This window comes from Trematomus bernacchii, unplaced genomic scaffold (genome assembly GCF_902827165.1).
Source record: "Trematomus bernacchii unplaced genomic scaffold, fTreBer1.1, whole genome shotgun sequence".
NCBI classification, from domain to species: Eukaryota; Metazoa; Chordata; class Actinopteri; order Perciformes; family Nototheniidae; genus Trematomus; species Trematomus bernacchii.
Genome location: NW_022987727.1, coordinates 14080174 through 14095673, shown reverse-complemented (window position 1 = coordinate 14095673; position 15500 = coordinate 14080174). Strand labels below are relative to the sequence as shown.

General features: G+C 39.3%; 3 protein-coding genes across 3 annotated transcripts in view; 1 reads left to right on the top strand and 2 right to left on the bottom strand.

The window, feature by feature from the left end:
- Positions 1–264, bottom strand: part of atp13a2 (ATPase cation transporting 13A2) — a 33382-nt gene extending 33118 nt beyond the window's left edge. The window contains exon 1 of the mRNA XM_034144662.1: positions 121–264. Coding sequence (XP_034000553.1) covers positions 121–133 — 13 coding nt within the window. The 5' untranslated portion in view covers positions 134–264. The remainder of the gene's footprint in view (positions 1–120) is intronic.
- Positions 265–1201: 937 nt separating this feature from the next.
- Positions 1202–5700, bottom strand: LOC117493970 (succinate dehydrogenase [ubiquinone] iron-sulfur subunit, mitochondrial-like). The gene is made up of 8 exons (XM_034144564.1): positions 5548–5700; positions 4296–4429; positions 4129–4214; positions 3000–3136; positions 2735–2851; positions 2505–2606; positions 1750–1872; positions 1202–1658 (listed from the first exon to the last, which is right to left on the bottom strand). The coding sequence occupies exons 1-8, from the start codon at positions 5611–5613 to the stop codon at positions 1578–1580; spliced, it is 846 nt and encodes a 281-aa protein (XP_034000455.1). The 5' UTR covers positions 5614–5700; the 3' UTR covers positions 1202–1577.
- A 1517-nt stretch (positions 5701–7217) lies between these two features.
- Positions 7218–15309, top strand: LOC117494496 (ATPase family AAA domain-containing protein 3-like). Its single transcript, XM_034145431.1, has 16 exons — positions 7218–7496; positions 8409–8485; positions 8609–8710; positions 8820–8879; positions 8958–9027; positions 10159–10324; positions 10480–10549; positions 10669–10824; positions 11333–11389; positions 11505–11630; positions 11865–11989; positions 12199–12250; positions 12337–12407; positions 12515–12682; positions 13030–13138; positions 13229–15309. Exons 1-16 carry the CDS (start codon positions 7301–7303, stop codon positions 14960–14962), a joined length of 3339 nt encoding a protein of 1112 aa, XP_034001322.1. The 5' UTR covers positions 7218–7300; the 3' UTR covers positions 14963–15309.
- Positions 15310–15500: the final 191 nt, after the last annotated feature.

Below are 15500 nucleotides of genomic sequence, written 5' to 3'. Positions count from 1 at the left end.
TCGGTCAACATTTATCAGCTCATAGCCTTTATTGGCTCAATGTTACCTTTTAGCTTAGCAAACACAGCTGTTTAGCTGCAGTCTGCCCTCGGGATAGAGGGACAGCATTCAAACACTTACCACGCCTATCCATCCTCTGGTCACGATGGCAGCTTCCACATGACCTCCTCTCTCACTACCCCCGGCGGAACGACGGACTGTCTTATGACCGAGCAGAAAAGCTGCTTCTTTCAAAACATTTTCGCTATCTCAGCTACAGACTGATGCCTTCTACGGGAAGTCGCGTAGTCCAAAATAGTCACAATCGTGTCTGTCTGCGGTCAATGGAGCCCCTACTTGTTTTGCGGTACATATATTGTATCAGATGTATTATCCTACTTTCGAACCGTAGTGATTTCTAAATCCCCATATATGTCTTTATAACTAAATATACCCCGTTATAAAATGTAAAAATCCGTGAGATGATGAGTGGTGTTGCCAATTATAGCCTACACATTTCCATTAGAACTGTGAATATTAACGGAAAACCAATTATTGCTTTTTCTAAGGCAGCCTTTATAAAGGCTTTCGGCTGGTGTTTATTTTTCCCTTTTCATCCATTTGTCTTTTACCTGCTTTGACAAGCTAACATTTATTCTGCTTCAATATTGCATTGTATCAAGCAGAGCCGGCCCGACCCATTAAGCGACATAAGCGGCCGGTTAGGGCCCCGCAGCGCAGCCCCTAGCAAAAATTGAAAAAAAAAAAAAAAAAATGAATGAATGAATTTTTTTTTTTTTATCTCAGTACACCGTCGCCGTGATAAGTATGTTTAATTAATTTTGTTAATATGCCTAGATTGCCTACTCTCAAAGTCATGTATTATATTATTGAGTCAATCATATAATACATTAACCGTGCTTTACCTGAACCTCATCATGACACTAGAGAGGACGGCAGGATTGTAATTTCCCGTGTTCAGTGAATGCAACAGAGGCAAGGCACCAGACCAACCAGAGAGTTGAATGGAAATAAACATCTGTCTTATTGGCTGACAGGTACCTATCCTGTGAGCTGTGACAATGTTTAAAATAAACTGTCAGTCTCAGACTCAGAGTTTTTGAAGATGGACATAAGAAGTTGAACATTTGTTCTTAAAAAAGATGACAATTCTCAAGTGGTGGTTCACACAACAACCCCAGAGCCAGCACTTGAGCCAGGAGAAATTACAGCTAATGATCTTTAATAAACACATAATTAATTATTTACAGTACATTTTTCATGCTTAGAATAAATACAACAGAGCTTAGTATTTCCACTTTGCAGACAAATAGCAGAAATGTGGTCCAACATGTTGCAACCTTCCAAAATATTTGGCTGAACTGTCCTTTGCAGAACCCTTTTCACACAAATTCCTGTCTTGGTCTGCCTTATCACCTTACATTTACACATATCCACAAACTCATGTTTTACACACTCATGAAAGTGATACAAATGTGCTAATGTAGGCAAAATATAACGGGGTGGGTCCTTATCATCGTCTTAGCTTAGTTTAATGTTTTGTCAGTGATTCTCAGGCCCGCTGGATGTTGATTTGTTCATAAAGCTACTGCTTTCTTCTCTTTGTAGGTCGCCATCATTTTCTTAATCTCTGCAATGGCCTTTCCTGGGTTGAGACCCTGCAACAGTGAGTAAAACAGACAGTGAGAGACTAAAAGTCTATTAACCTTGCGAGAGAGTGTGTGTGTAAGAGCGTTTTTTTTTTAGTACCTTTGGACACGTCTTAGTGCAGTTCATGATAGTATGGCAGCGGTAGAGAGAGAAAGGGTCCTGAAGTTTAGACAGACGCTCCTCAGTGAATTCATCACGGGAGTCAATCATCCACCGGTATGCCTGTTGGATAATAACACACATTTTCATCTGTTTGCTCCATCATGAAACATTTTTGCACTGATTTTTTAAATATAAAACATAGACTACATAATAAGTGCATGATTTCAGAAGGCAATGCTCAATGTTAAAGAACCCCTATTCTTCTTTTTTGCTTTTTGGGGGATTTCCCCTTTCCTGTAGTGTGTAATAGTCTTTGTGCATGTTAATAGTGTCTAAAGGCTCAAATCCCAAAGTTCCCTAGGTGATTAAAATAAAAATTCTTTGTGGATGTATAGTCATTCGCTTTTTTATCTGTCAAACCTCTAAAACCTGTCAATGTTAAAATAAAAAATAAACTGTCCATACTACATATCTATCACAAAAATCTTGACAAGGGTGTTGGACAAGGAGTCGCATGATAGGATTCCTTTTAAACTCATGACCACTTGCCACGTGCTTTTGCTCTGGCACCCCCCTCAGGTTTAGCTTCACATTTTCTGCCTCCCTAGTGGAAATGATCTAGCAACATTTTCACTCTCTGGTTAGTAATGAGCATAACAGGCTCACAAGGTCCCTAGTGTGGACTTAAATTCCTGTTATATTTATTATTTGAAATAACAACAAGCATCTCATAAGCAAATATGATGACCCACCTGCATTAGGACAGCAGGTCCCAGGTATTTGTCTCCGTTCCACCAGTAGCTGGGACAGCTGGTGCTGCAGCAGGCGCAGAGGATGCACTCATACAGGCCGTCCTGTTGGGGTATGAAGAAAGTTATCACGCAGGCAAACTACAATCACTAAAAGTGTGATAATGCTATTTTCACGAGTAATGTATCGAACATTGGACAGGTGAATCTTACAGTAAGAATGGTTTATTTACCAGTTTTTGCCTGTCCTCCACTGACTGGAAATACTGCTCCTTCCCTTCTTGTGCTTCATCTTTCTTCTTCAGGTAGGGCTCGATGGATTTGTACTGTGCGTAGAAGTTGCTCATATCCTGGTGGAAATCACAAGAGGGAGAACTTACTCAAACAGCCAATGAATTATATATATGATTTTATTATTCCTTTATTTCAATTCTTGCTACTTTCACAGCACTTTCAAATATAGCCATGGTTATAATGTTCTTATCTTGCAGTACTTACAGGCACCAGATCTTTGACCACATACATGTGTGGCAGCGGGTAGATTTTGGTCGGTTTGCTGGTGTTGGTGTCAATTTTGTTAAGGCATGCCAGAGTGTTGCCTCCATTTATGTTCATGGCACATGAACCGCAGATACCTGAAGGGATACACAATCACCAAGACTCAATCACTGAACTAAATCCAAGTCCCCTAAAAGAATACACTGTGAGCTTTTTTGATTAATGAATTGATAGGACGCTTACAAAGTAGCACAACCTCAACATAAACTGAAGAAATATATGCTCTGGACTGGAAAAGGGATTATATAAAACAAATTAATACACATACGTTTCAGCTTTTTTTCAGTTGTCAACCTTTTAAATGTTACCGTGTCATTGTAGAAATGCTCCTTTTTCTTCTCTTTTTGGGGGTTATATTGTCATTGTGGCGGCTCAATCCCCAGTTGCGTTTGAGTCGCAGAGAGGCTAAACTTGGCTATAAACTTTGACGCGTTTTCGAAGAGAAAGTCCATATTGAAGCCATATAGTTTTAAGGATATTTAATAAACACAATCATAGCATAGTAACTATGGACAAAACGGTCAACAAAAAAAATGACAGCACAAGCTCACCCTCTGTCATCCGCACTCAACATGAAACAGGTGACTTAAATAGACAAACCACACCCATGTGACAATTACCGGAAGTGCTCAACAAACAAATAAAAGTGACATAAACAAATAATAATAATACAAATAATGAACTTGGGCTAAGTAGCATTATGGCACCTACAGTCATATCATCATATGTGTTTGTTATGTGTATTATTTTTGCCTGTAATAACATTTTGAAAAAACTCTTGAAACCGACAAGGCACAAAGTTAAATTAAATCTGATATATTTGGTTGTATTTTAATAAATTATGTTAGCTTAGTTTTCTTTTTTTGCTGTTTGTTGTTTTTGTCCTTTAATTGAGTGGAGTTTTTGTTTTAAAGCTTGTGGCTTCTTGACCGATCTAATTCAGTCTTATTTGTGTACACATAAATATTAACAGTATAATTATAAAGGTATATCTAATTTGTTTTTTGTTTTAATCTTTGGAAATTGTTTACATTATTATGTGCAAGCTCTTTTTCAATTTGTGACTTACCTTCACGGCAGGAGCGTCTGAATGTGAGTGTGGGGTCCATCTCATTCTTGATCTTAATGAGGGCATCCAGAACCATTGGACCACAGCTAGAACAGAAGAAGCAGGTCAATGGAATTGATCACATAAAGATTAAACGACTTGACAATTATCATGGAATTACAACTCACCTGTTGAGATCTATGTCATATGTCTGCATTCGTGGTTTGTTTCCAGCGGAGTCTGGGTCCCAGCGGTAAATCTGGAACTTCTTGATCCTGGGTTCGGGGGCCGGGGCCGCGGCCGTCTGAGCGTGCCGTACCATCTGTAAAATAAGCAAAGAGAGGCTGTATGAATCAAAGAGATATTTCAAATGGAAAATACTACATGATTTCTAGTACTTAAAATAAAATAAATAGCTATGCAAGCAAGTGTTATGTACAAAGGCCCACGTCATAATGTGACCTAGCTGCTGTTTACATGAACTAAAGGCTAAAATAAGACCTGGTAATTCTATCCTGTAATACATGTTACCGAAACTCATACAAACAACTACAAAACGTACACTTTATTTGCATTATACAATCCTAAACATTACCAATGAGTGCTTTTAAGTAGGAAACTAACATAATAAAGCAAAAGTAACATATAACAAAAACCACCACAAAAATATAAAAAATAGTTCTAATGAAAGCCTTTAAAACCACATCATGAATTATACATTTATTATAGATCTTGTAAAATGTTAAAACTACAATTACAATCTTTAAGACACCCTTTCAAATAAACCAAAATAGAGTATTTCCTGTTTTAGCTAGTTATTCTGTTTACACAATGTGCATTACAAAGGGAAGAGTCTCCCCCTAGTGGTAGTATGGCTGAACTTCTATGACAGTGTTACATCACTTCGCAGTCTTTGGTTACCTAACTGACTTTTTAAGGACAATGAAAGATGGACTTCAGCCCAATAACTTAAATATTTCTTTAAAAAAGATGAGTAGTAAAGAAATCTTTGTGTTTCCTAGATTTGATATATAATCCTCCTGAAAGATGGAAATGTGAGGGAGGGGTTGTACAAAGGCTCAGCTCACTAACGATGAACAGGTTAACTAATCATTTAATATAATGATAATGAAACGTGGACTGCTTAATGTAAATACTACACGAATAATAGACACTTTACAGAAAATCCAATTGTATTACTAACATTTACACACCTAGCCAGGAAGAGCAGGGTGGGTTGTTACTGTACATGTCGTTGTATTACAAAACTAGCATTACACAGTTTGGGGTGATTCGCTGTTGCTTAGCATACACCTAGCTGTCAATAAATCCACACCAACACCTATTTGCTAACATACACACTTCTAAAAGTAGCCCATGAGGCATTTCTGCTTTAATACTATGTCCTTGATGAATTTAATAACGATATTCTGTACTCACCACCACCATGCCAGAGTTCCTAATGGCCAAAACATTTCGACTCAAGACCAAACTAACCACCGACATCTTTAAGTATATCTTTGTTGTTTACTGTAAAACTCTACAGAGCAGACAGGACAGCTCAGTTTTGTCTCAACTAGACTCTACGTAAGCATAAGCCCCGCCCTCTAAGTGAGTCCATGTTACGTGACGTTCACAATGATTGTTGCCTTCACGGACTCCCACCGAGCTCTTTCATCCTGCTGTCGGACCACACACTTGTACGCAGATATTAACGTTGCAGCTGTATAATACAAATGAGCCTCAAACTTGATTACGACAAGTCACGTTTAATTATAAAAACAATGATAAATGCACATGCTTCACTTATTTGTTTCGTAAATGTAGACTTAATTCGTGAATAGACTATACATCCGACAGCACTTGAATGCACCATTGTGTATGAGCCTCACATTGCTATAAACCAGGGTCAGTTATATATATTATTAAATATGTTGATTTAAAAAGTTGTTTCTACCCTTTGCTGAATTTGTTGCATTATTAATATATTTTAATATTGTACATTTTTGTAATTAATTTCCTATTTGTATTGATATTTCATTTTTAGGCCATCTCAATAAAGTTTCAATTTAAATCATGCAAGCATTGTTACTTAATACGTCCTTCATCCATCCACTTTGTATACATGTTACATAACAGTAAGCTGTTACTGATTTACCACTTATGTTTAGTCTAAAATAATATTTACAGTCCTTTCTAAAGCCCCTATCGTTTGTTAGGAATAGGAGCCACTCTCATTCAATATGCATGACATTGCCGGTAAAGAGATGTACACAATAAACTATTCAGGTGGTAATAAATGTGAAGGTCGGGGGAAAGACTTAAATTACTTATGTAGATTGTAATTTTATTAATGATCTTTTTACACATGGTCAATACAATGTAACAGTCATGACTGACTTTCCATATAAGAAATAACCTGCACCTCTCATTATATTAGTGTACACAACCTATCGTGCTGCCCATACTCTTCCCCTGGCAAAGACTCTCAAAAATGTTGTTGATGTTATTCATTCCAGTCTGGATTGTAAAACTATCGAAAACACTTATACGAATATAAATATAAATTGAAAATAATGGTAAGCATGTTCAATTTTACTTGGATTTTCAAAATACTCAGACATAACAAAGATAATAAATTGTACATAATGCAGAAAGAGGTTAGAAAAACACATTGGGCTAAATTACGCTAACATTTAATATTGTTTTAGAGAAATTCGGATTAATATACAGAAATAATATGTATACATAATAGTGATGAGAAAATAATAGATGTATTGTACAATCAGTCCCAAGGTCGCAACCTAAAGCTTGCAGTGATTTTGATTGTTTGTTTTCAAAATAAAAGCATACAAAAAAGCAATAAGTGGAGTAATTATTTAGCACTTCAGTCAACAAACATGAGTTGAACCAAACTGACATCTCTGTGTAAAAATAATCTGACTGTATTTTCAAGATATTATTTATTCAAGTGCATTTTCATTTCCCTTTATCTGTTATTGATATACACAATTACCTTAAAACAGAAGTGAATTATTCTGTACTCGTTTTAGTTTGAAAGGTTTGACCGGAAGTTCCTTTCACCTGTTGTTATACTTGACTAGTCTCAGAAGCATGAGTAGACTACCACCGCCACAGTAGAGGCTCTGAATCCCGAAAGTGCAGCCTGTTGCTCGGACACAATTGAAGCACCATGTCGTGGCTCTTCGGCTGGTGGAGGGGCTCCGGTTCGCCGTCGTTGGAGGAGCAGGTAACGGCTGCTGCAGCTGAAGGAGCCGGGGGAGCACCAGGAGGTTCAGGGGGAGGCAGAGCCGGGGACAAGTGGAGCAACTTCGACCCGACTGGGCTGGAGAGAGCTGCAAAAGCTGCAAGGGAACTCGACAAATCACGTGCGTGCTCATTTTTCTAGCATGTTACACATTTACTTAATTCCTTTCATTGTTTCTTTGATATTTTCATTTGTTTCTAGTTTAGACAGACTTTCGCATGTTAGTACGCTCTGTTCTTTTCTGATGATCCATCGCGCCGAATTCCATTTAAAAATGTGAAGCTAAATGTTAAATGTATACTTGGCAAATGTGCAGTCTTTAAATATTATGTTTCATGGTCACTGCTTAACTTTTGGGTTTAATTATTTAATTCGGCATACACATCTCGAAGTTAGCATCACAAAATAGATAGCATTTCATTCAACTTTTTAAGCTGGTTTAACTCCACCAAACACTAGAGTCCAAGGTCTGGCTGCAGTTTTAAAACAATGTGTTCTGTAACAGATATTTCGTTTTAAATAAGTTGTGTAGTATGTGCACTTTGGGGGTCATTATGGCTTCTTTGTTTGAGGGGGAACGGAACAAAGCAGTCTACTGAATAATTATTTAACGTGTTGCACACGTTTGCTACTACAAGTGTGCTAGCCTGTATGACCTCCGCACAATCTGCAACAAAGTTAGAGAGCTTTGGGGGGCGTGACAGGGAGAGCAGATGGAACAAAGTGTCCTCGAGCGTAGCGCCTCACCTGTCCCATACGTCAAGGCCTTCATGTCAGTATATGACCATGCCTACTGCTGTTAACTGTATGGGCGTGAAGAACATACAGTACCCTTTTGTTTCATTCACCTTCTTAACTGTCTGTTATGCTCTCTATAAACACACTGACAAACAGGTCCACATATTGTAGTGGCAGTTAAAAGCATGTTATTCTGAAAAGTAAAACTATAATTGTCTTGGTGTTAAAAAAAAAAGTAAATAGTTTAATGAATAAAGCACCACCACTTACTGTTTTATATATTTTTCATTTCAAGGACATGCCAAAGAAGCGCTTAGTTTGGCTCGTATGCAGGAGCAGACTGTACAGCTGGAGCATGAGAGTAAAGTTAAAGTAAGTATTGGAGTAGGGATTGTAAAAGGGAATCTATGTGACTGTATGAACAACAATATTGTGTTGTTAACTGATATTAAACCCTGATGTCAGGAAATATAACACAACCAAACTCCTCAACAGGAATATGAGGCGGCTGTGGAGCAGTTGAAGGGCGAGCAGATACATCTCCAGGCCGAGGAGAGACGCAAAACACTGGTAGAGGAGACAAAGCAGAACCAGGCGGTAAGGAATTAAAAAAATAACCAAAAGCCCACAAAGATAAGTTTCATCTGTAACACATGTATATATTTTACATGTAAATGTGATGTATTATTTTCCATCTCACCCCCAGAGGGCACAATTTCAAGACAAGCTTGCCAGACAGAGGTACGATGAACAGCTCAGGCAACAGGTAAACCTTATTAAATGAACTCTTGAACAAACAGAATTCCTGAAGGGAGCATTCACTGATTTATTTATTTATTCACAGCAATTTCTCAACGAGGAGAGCCTTCGCAAACAAGAGGAGTCGGTCTTGAAGCAGGAGTCCATGAGAAAATGTAGGAGAAAAAAAACAAATACATTTACACATTATTCATCCACTCATAATTTCATGTCAAAACGTCTTTATTACTCCCCTTAAAGATGCAATTAGTAGGATTTGTGTCTCTCAAGCAAAGACCGGCCATGATGAATGTGCAGGCATCGATAGGGCTCTTGATCAGCAACCCATTGGAGTTTCAAGACAAAACAAAATATTAACATTATTTAATAAAATGGTGAATCAGCACTTCATTAGACATTTGTATCCGTTCTCTGCTCTTATTTGCTAGGTTAATCCCTTTCTTTGTTTCTTTAATAAAACAACGAATCAGGACACGAATAGACCTTCAGAAACTTGTGCGTTCATTTTTGAGTCGTAGGAAATAAATGTCAAAATGAGGAGTAATAAATAAGTAAATGTATTTTTTGCAAATATTTAAGAAAGAAATTAAAGATACAAGAATGCTGGAATATAAAGTATTCATTATACCAATTTTCTTACTTTTCTTTTTACATGTTACTTCTAAATATATATTCTTTGCATTAACATTACTCATAATGTGAAATAAAAGGATAGAAATAAATATTTATATCCTTTTTTTATTATTTTATGTTTGTTATTTCTTGAGGGGCCAAGCTCCAAACTGAATTAATGTGGCTTTAATATTTATTTATAGGTTGACTGACCCTATAAGCTCTTTTAGACGAACACACTGTTAAATGTTACACTTAAAAATAAAACAAAAGGAACAGACGGAGACATGAATAGAATATAACAAGAGACAATAAACAATTAAAATGCTTACGTAATAGACCAAAAACTATAAATAATTTAGTAGATCTGTCTGCATTTTTTAACAAACATTTTATGTCCCAAGTTATAAATGCCATTGTCTTGAAAATATGACTACTATTATTTCAGTAAAAGACCACTCTAATGACAATAAAAATATTACATTACTTAACGTCCACATTTTCACATTAGAACAGTCAATAAGCACAAATGAACTTTACCTTTTTGTAATCAGTTCAATCTAGTTTTGCCATGGTGTTAGGTTATTCCACACTAGTTAAAGTAAATCAAATATACACCTCTGTCAGAAGTGGTCAAAAGAATGTAGTTAATAAAATCTGCCTCTTTCTCCTAGCTACCATTCAACATGAAATGGAGCTGAGACACAAGAACGACCTGCTCCGCATTGAAGCGCAGTCCAAAGCCCAAGCCCAGGTGGAGAGGGAGAACGCAGACCTCATCAGGGAACAGATTCGCCTGAAAGCTGCTGAACACAGACAAACTGTCCTTGAATCTATAAAGTGAGGGCAAAATGAATTTCCTTAATCCTCAGAGTAACTGGCATGCTATCTCCTAACATCTCCCTCAGCTGGAAGTGAAATTCCAGAGGGTGTCAGCAAGCGAGGTTTCCACATTGGAGGCAGTCAGTGTGATAATTGTGTTTTGTTCCCGGCAGGACGGCAGGAGTTGTGTTTGGGGAGGGATTCAGGGCCTTCATCTCCGACGGGGACAAAGTCACAGCCACGGTAAATCCATGTCAGATCTGTCACACTTTCACCACAAGAGGACTGCAGAGGATTATGTGTAGCTGTGGTCTTCATGCTGTACAGTATATTTGAAGATGTGTGTGTTGGCCTATCCACAGGTTGCTGGGTTGACTCTGTTGGCAGCAGGAGTGTATTCGGCCAGGAATGCCACAGCGGTGGCCGGCCGCTTCATAGAGTCTCGTCTGGGGAAACCATCACTGGTCCGAGAGACCTCCAGGATAACTGTTGTAGAAGGCATCAAACACCCAATCACGGTCAATATACATACTTATTTCCATGTTTTCACTAATCATGTTTTTGGTTGAACCTGCTGATCAAATTAACCATCTTTTGCTAACAAAGTAGATGCAGGCAGCATATATCCACATAGAGATTATTTAGTTTTATTTGAACATTTTCTCGAGTCTTGTTTTAATTGAGATTTTATTACATCAGCCTGTAAAACATGGTAGTTCATCAAATGTATTTTTTTTACCAGACATTGTTAAAATCGATGTGTTATCCATGGGACATCTGCAATATATTCACGTATTCCTTCTAAATTGACTATATGTGAGGGGTATCAAATCTGTTTTTAGACTAAACATAGCTTTATATATCTATAGCAAAGCAGAATAAAAAAGTGTTAAAGGATTAATGTAGATATACTGTATATTATGGCTAGATAATAAGAAATGATATTAAAATATTTATTAAACACAATAACTGACTGTTTTAGCCATTAAATGATTTGTCACCATCCAACTCTCTTCTAATTTGTAGACAACCAAGCGTCTGAGAAGCAGACCTCAGGATGCCTTGGAGGGCGTGGTGCTCAGCGTGAGTCATTTACCCTTCATGATTTTTTTTTTATTGATATATTTTAAATTCAACATTCAAATGCTTTTTTTAAGACTTTGTGAAAAATGCTGTCGTTGAATTGTTGATTACACAGGCCAATTTGGAGGAACGAGTAAGGGACATTGCCATCGCCACTCGTAACACCAGGCAGAACAAAGGCTTGTACAGAAACATCCTGATGTATGGCCCCCCTGGAACTGGAAAAACACTCTTTGCCAAGGTATGACTGGCTTTTGGATTTTCTTTTCTTTTCCTTTTTTTGTTAAAAACATTTAATCAATATTTTTGATACATTTTGAGTATATTTCTTTCATTAATTAAAGATGTCGCCCCTTTGTAAAGCAGTATATTTAGCTTAATTGTTACATGATATTTTTAAGACGGTTGTGCATTTCTATTTTTCCTTTATTGCCTCTGTTCCTTTTTAAAGAAAGCACATTCTGTTGCCTTTCAGAAACTGGCTCTCCATTCAGGGATGGACTATGCCATCATGACAGGTGGGGACGTGGCACCCTTGGGGCGCGATGGAGTCACTGCCATGCACAAGGTGTTTGACTGGGCCAGCACCAGCAGGCGAGGGTACAACACTTTAATATGCTTCATTTACACTCAATAAATTAGTGCTATGAAGTGTATCATCTTCTGAATATTGACTCTGAGAGTTCATTAGTGTAGACTGTATTTCATGTTGCATACAAAGCTGCCGTTATCTTGCTGCTCTGATTAAAGTAAGGGGATTTACATAAAAAATTGCAGTTTAAGCACATTCCCTTTGATATTCTCTGCAGCGTCTTGCTCTTCGTGGATGAAGCCGATGCGTTCCTGCGTAAGCGATCCACAGTGAGTTCAGCTGCAGTACCATATGCATGGTGATGATGCCCTGTGTTTTCATCATATATTCATGAGTCATGATTTTTGCATTGCAGGAGAAAATCAGTGAGGAACTCAGAGCCACCCTGAATGCATTCCTCTACCGCACTGGGGAGCAGAGCAACAAGTCGGTATCTTACGTGATTCGCTGTGCATGGCAGGGCCTGAAAAGGTCATTGCCATGAATGAAAAGGTCACTGGCTGGGTCTAAACAGTCTCATTCTGTCTCTTCAGGTTCATGCTGGTGCTTGCTAGTAACCAGCCAGAGCAGTTCGACTGGGCCATTAATGACCGCATTGATGAGATCGTAAACTTTGCGTTACCTGGTCAAGAAGAGAGGGAAAGATTGGTGCGCCTGTATTTCGACAAATTTGTGCTGGGTCCTGCCACTACAGGAAGACAGTGAGTACACTTATTGTATATTAATTTCAAACAGCTACTGCTGCAGTTCTGTTGCAGAGGATATGTTCTACTGCTAATGAAAGAATTGGTCCCTAGAGGTTGCATTACTAGCTCCGGTTGCATAATGTTGTATGTAATGTGTTCCGTCCTGAAACCAAAGTGGTGTCTGAATCCTTACTTATTGCTTTATTAAATGTTGTTTAAGTCCTCAGGAAGTTTAGCACCGAAGCTGTTATAAAGTGTATTGGACAGTTAAAACCAGTAAATGTGCAGAGGATCAATGATCAGAAACAAGCTAAGCTCAAGCCTTACCTGCTTTACAAACGTCTTGTGCTTTAATTCAACAGGAGATTAAAGTTGACTCAGTTCGACTATGGCCAGAAGTGTTCAGAAATTGCAGTGCGAGCAGAAGGCATGTCTGGTCGTGAAATCTCCAAACTTGGTGTGGCCTGGCAGGTGAGTCGAACAGCCTGTTGACACAAAATATGAATCTGCTTCGTAAAAAATCTAAAGCAAACCTTTGTACTGATTTTGTTTTCCTTGAAGGCTGCCGCATACTCCTCTGAAGATGGAGTTTTGACCGAAGCAATGATTGACTCAAGAGTTGAGGAAGCCGTCAAGCAGCATGCACAGAAAATGGACTGGCTGCTTATGGAAGCAGGTGCGGGTGTTGGCAAGTTCGGTGTAATTGTCCCTAAGGAAATGGCTGCAGAAGTCACAGCCCAGGAAGCTGCTTCACTTGCACAAACCGAAGACACAACCCCAACTATACAACAAGTCCTTCCCCTCATTAATGTTGTGGGCAGCGCTGCCCAGGCGGAAGCAGCCGCTCTGCCTACAGAATTAGAGGCAGAAGCTATCCTTAAAGAAGCATTCACTTTGGTTAAAGAAAGTGAAGCTATTGCAGTTGAAACCATTGTTGAAACAGCCCCTGCTGCTCCGTTGGTGCAAGAGGTTGAAGCCATTAAGGACCTAACTGAGGTTATTGGCACAGCTGTAGCTACAGACACTGTTGTGCCTCAGGTGAAAGAAGTAGTCGCTGAAGTTATAGAGGCCGAGAGCATACCAGCTTCCAGCGCCAAAGAGCCCGTTGCTGTTAGTAGAGAGACCGAGGCCATTGAAGCAGTCAAGGAGGAAACAGATGTTCTAGCACACTCGGAAACAACAGTCACTGCTGTTGCTCAGGAGGAGAAATTAGATGCCGTCATCTCTAATGTTGTCCAGGAACCAGAGGCTACAGTCGTTGAAGTCCAAGAAACTGAGTCCACTGCCACGATCATTGCTGCTGTAGAATCTGAAGCCATCAAAGTTGCAGAGGTAGTAGCAACTGATACAGCAAACGTTGCAGAAGAAATTGCAAGCAATGTGGCTCAAGAGGCTGAAGTAATAGCAACTGATGTGGCCAGGGTTGCTGATGCCGTAGCAACCGTCAGTGAGGAGATTGAGGCAGCAGTCACCAAGGAGGTCGAAGCAGCAGTCGCCAAGGAGGTCGAAGCTGTAGAAAGTTTGGTTGTCAAGGACTCAAATGAGGTTTTGGGGGAAACTGTGTCTGAAACTTTAGAGATTACTAAAGAGGCCCAAGAGGTTGTAACGGATGTGGTCAAGGAGTCCGAGAGTATTGCTACAGAGCTTGTTAAGGAGGTCGAACCTTTGATTGCTGAGACAGCTGCCAAGGAAGCTGAATTCATCTCAACAGAAACTGAAGCCAAGGAGCCTCAGACTTCTGCCATTGGGTCTACCACAGAGGTTCAGACTTTGGCTACAGAGATTGCTGCCAAGGAGGCCGAGGTCACATCTGCAGAAGTTTCCCAAGAGGCGGAAGTGACAGCCGCAGAAGTTTCCAAAGAAGCTGAAGTAACATCTGCCGAAGTTTCGAAGGAAGCTGAAGTAACATCTGCAGAAGTCACACCAGAAGAGGTTACCAAGGAAGCCGAAGTCACTCCGGCAGAGGTTACCAAGGAAGCTGAAGTCACAACAGAAGAGGTTACCAAGGAAGCCGAAGTCACTCCGGCAGAGGTTACCAAGGAAGCTGAAGTCACAACAGAAGAGGTTTCAAAGGAAGCCGAAGTCCTGACAACCAAGGACGCAGACACTGTCTCTACAGAAGATGTGAAACTGCCCGAGACTGCTGAGGTTGGTGCCCAAACAAGTCCAGCCACTGAGAAGTCGGCTGCCTCTCAGACCAGCACTGAAGAAGTAGAAACTGAGAAGCCTCTTTCAAATGAACAGAGTGGGGACGACAAGGACAAACCCCAAGCCAAGCCTAGTCCAAAAAAATGATCACTTGATGTTGATGAAATGCTGTAAACACTAGGTGTGAATAGTGCGTTGGTGTTGGGATCAGGGTTCAGGTTCAAACCCCACTGCAGTCAGCATGTCGTGGTGTCCCTGAGCAAGACACTTCACCCCAAATTGCTCCTGTGGGGATTGTCCACAGTATTGAGTATGTAAGTCGCTTTGGATAAAAGCGCCTAACAAGTAAAATGTAATAAAAACACTTACTTTGTAGTCTGTCTGCTATTCTATCAAAATGTTTAACACAATTACTGTGAACGCCTTCAAGGTAATATTTGTATTCTGGCCTGTAAGTTTGCAAGAATCTGAGTAAAAGCATTTGTGGACCACTACAATTGTTATGTATTGCATTTTTGCTTGCTTTCCTTCTTTCTTTCTCTCTTTTGGTTGTCATTGCCGTTTTAAAAATCTGGCTGTGTGACATTTTGAGAATGTGCCCTCTGAAAGGGTAGTTCTCATGTGTTTGCTGACCGGTACTGGCAAGAGTTCAAAAGCACCTCTGTAAAAATATTGGTTCAGAACA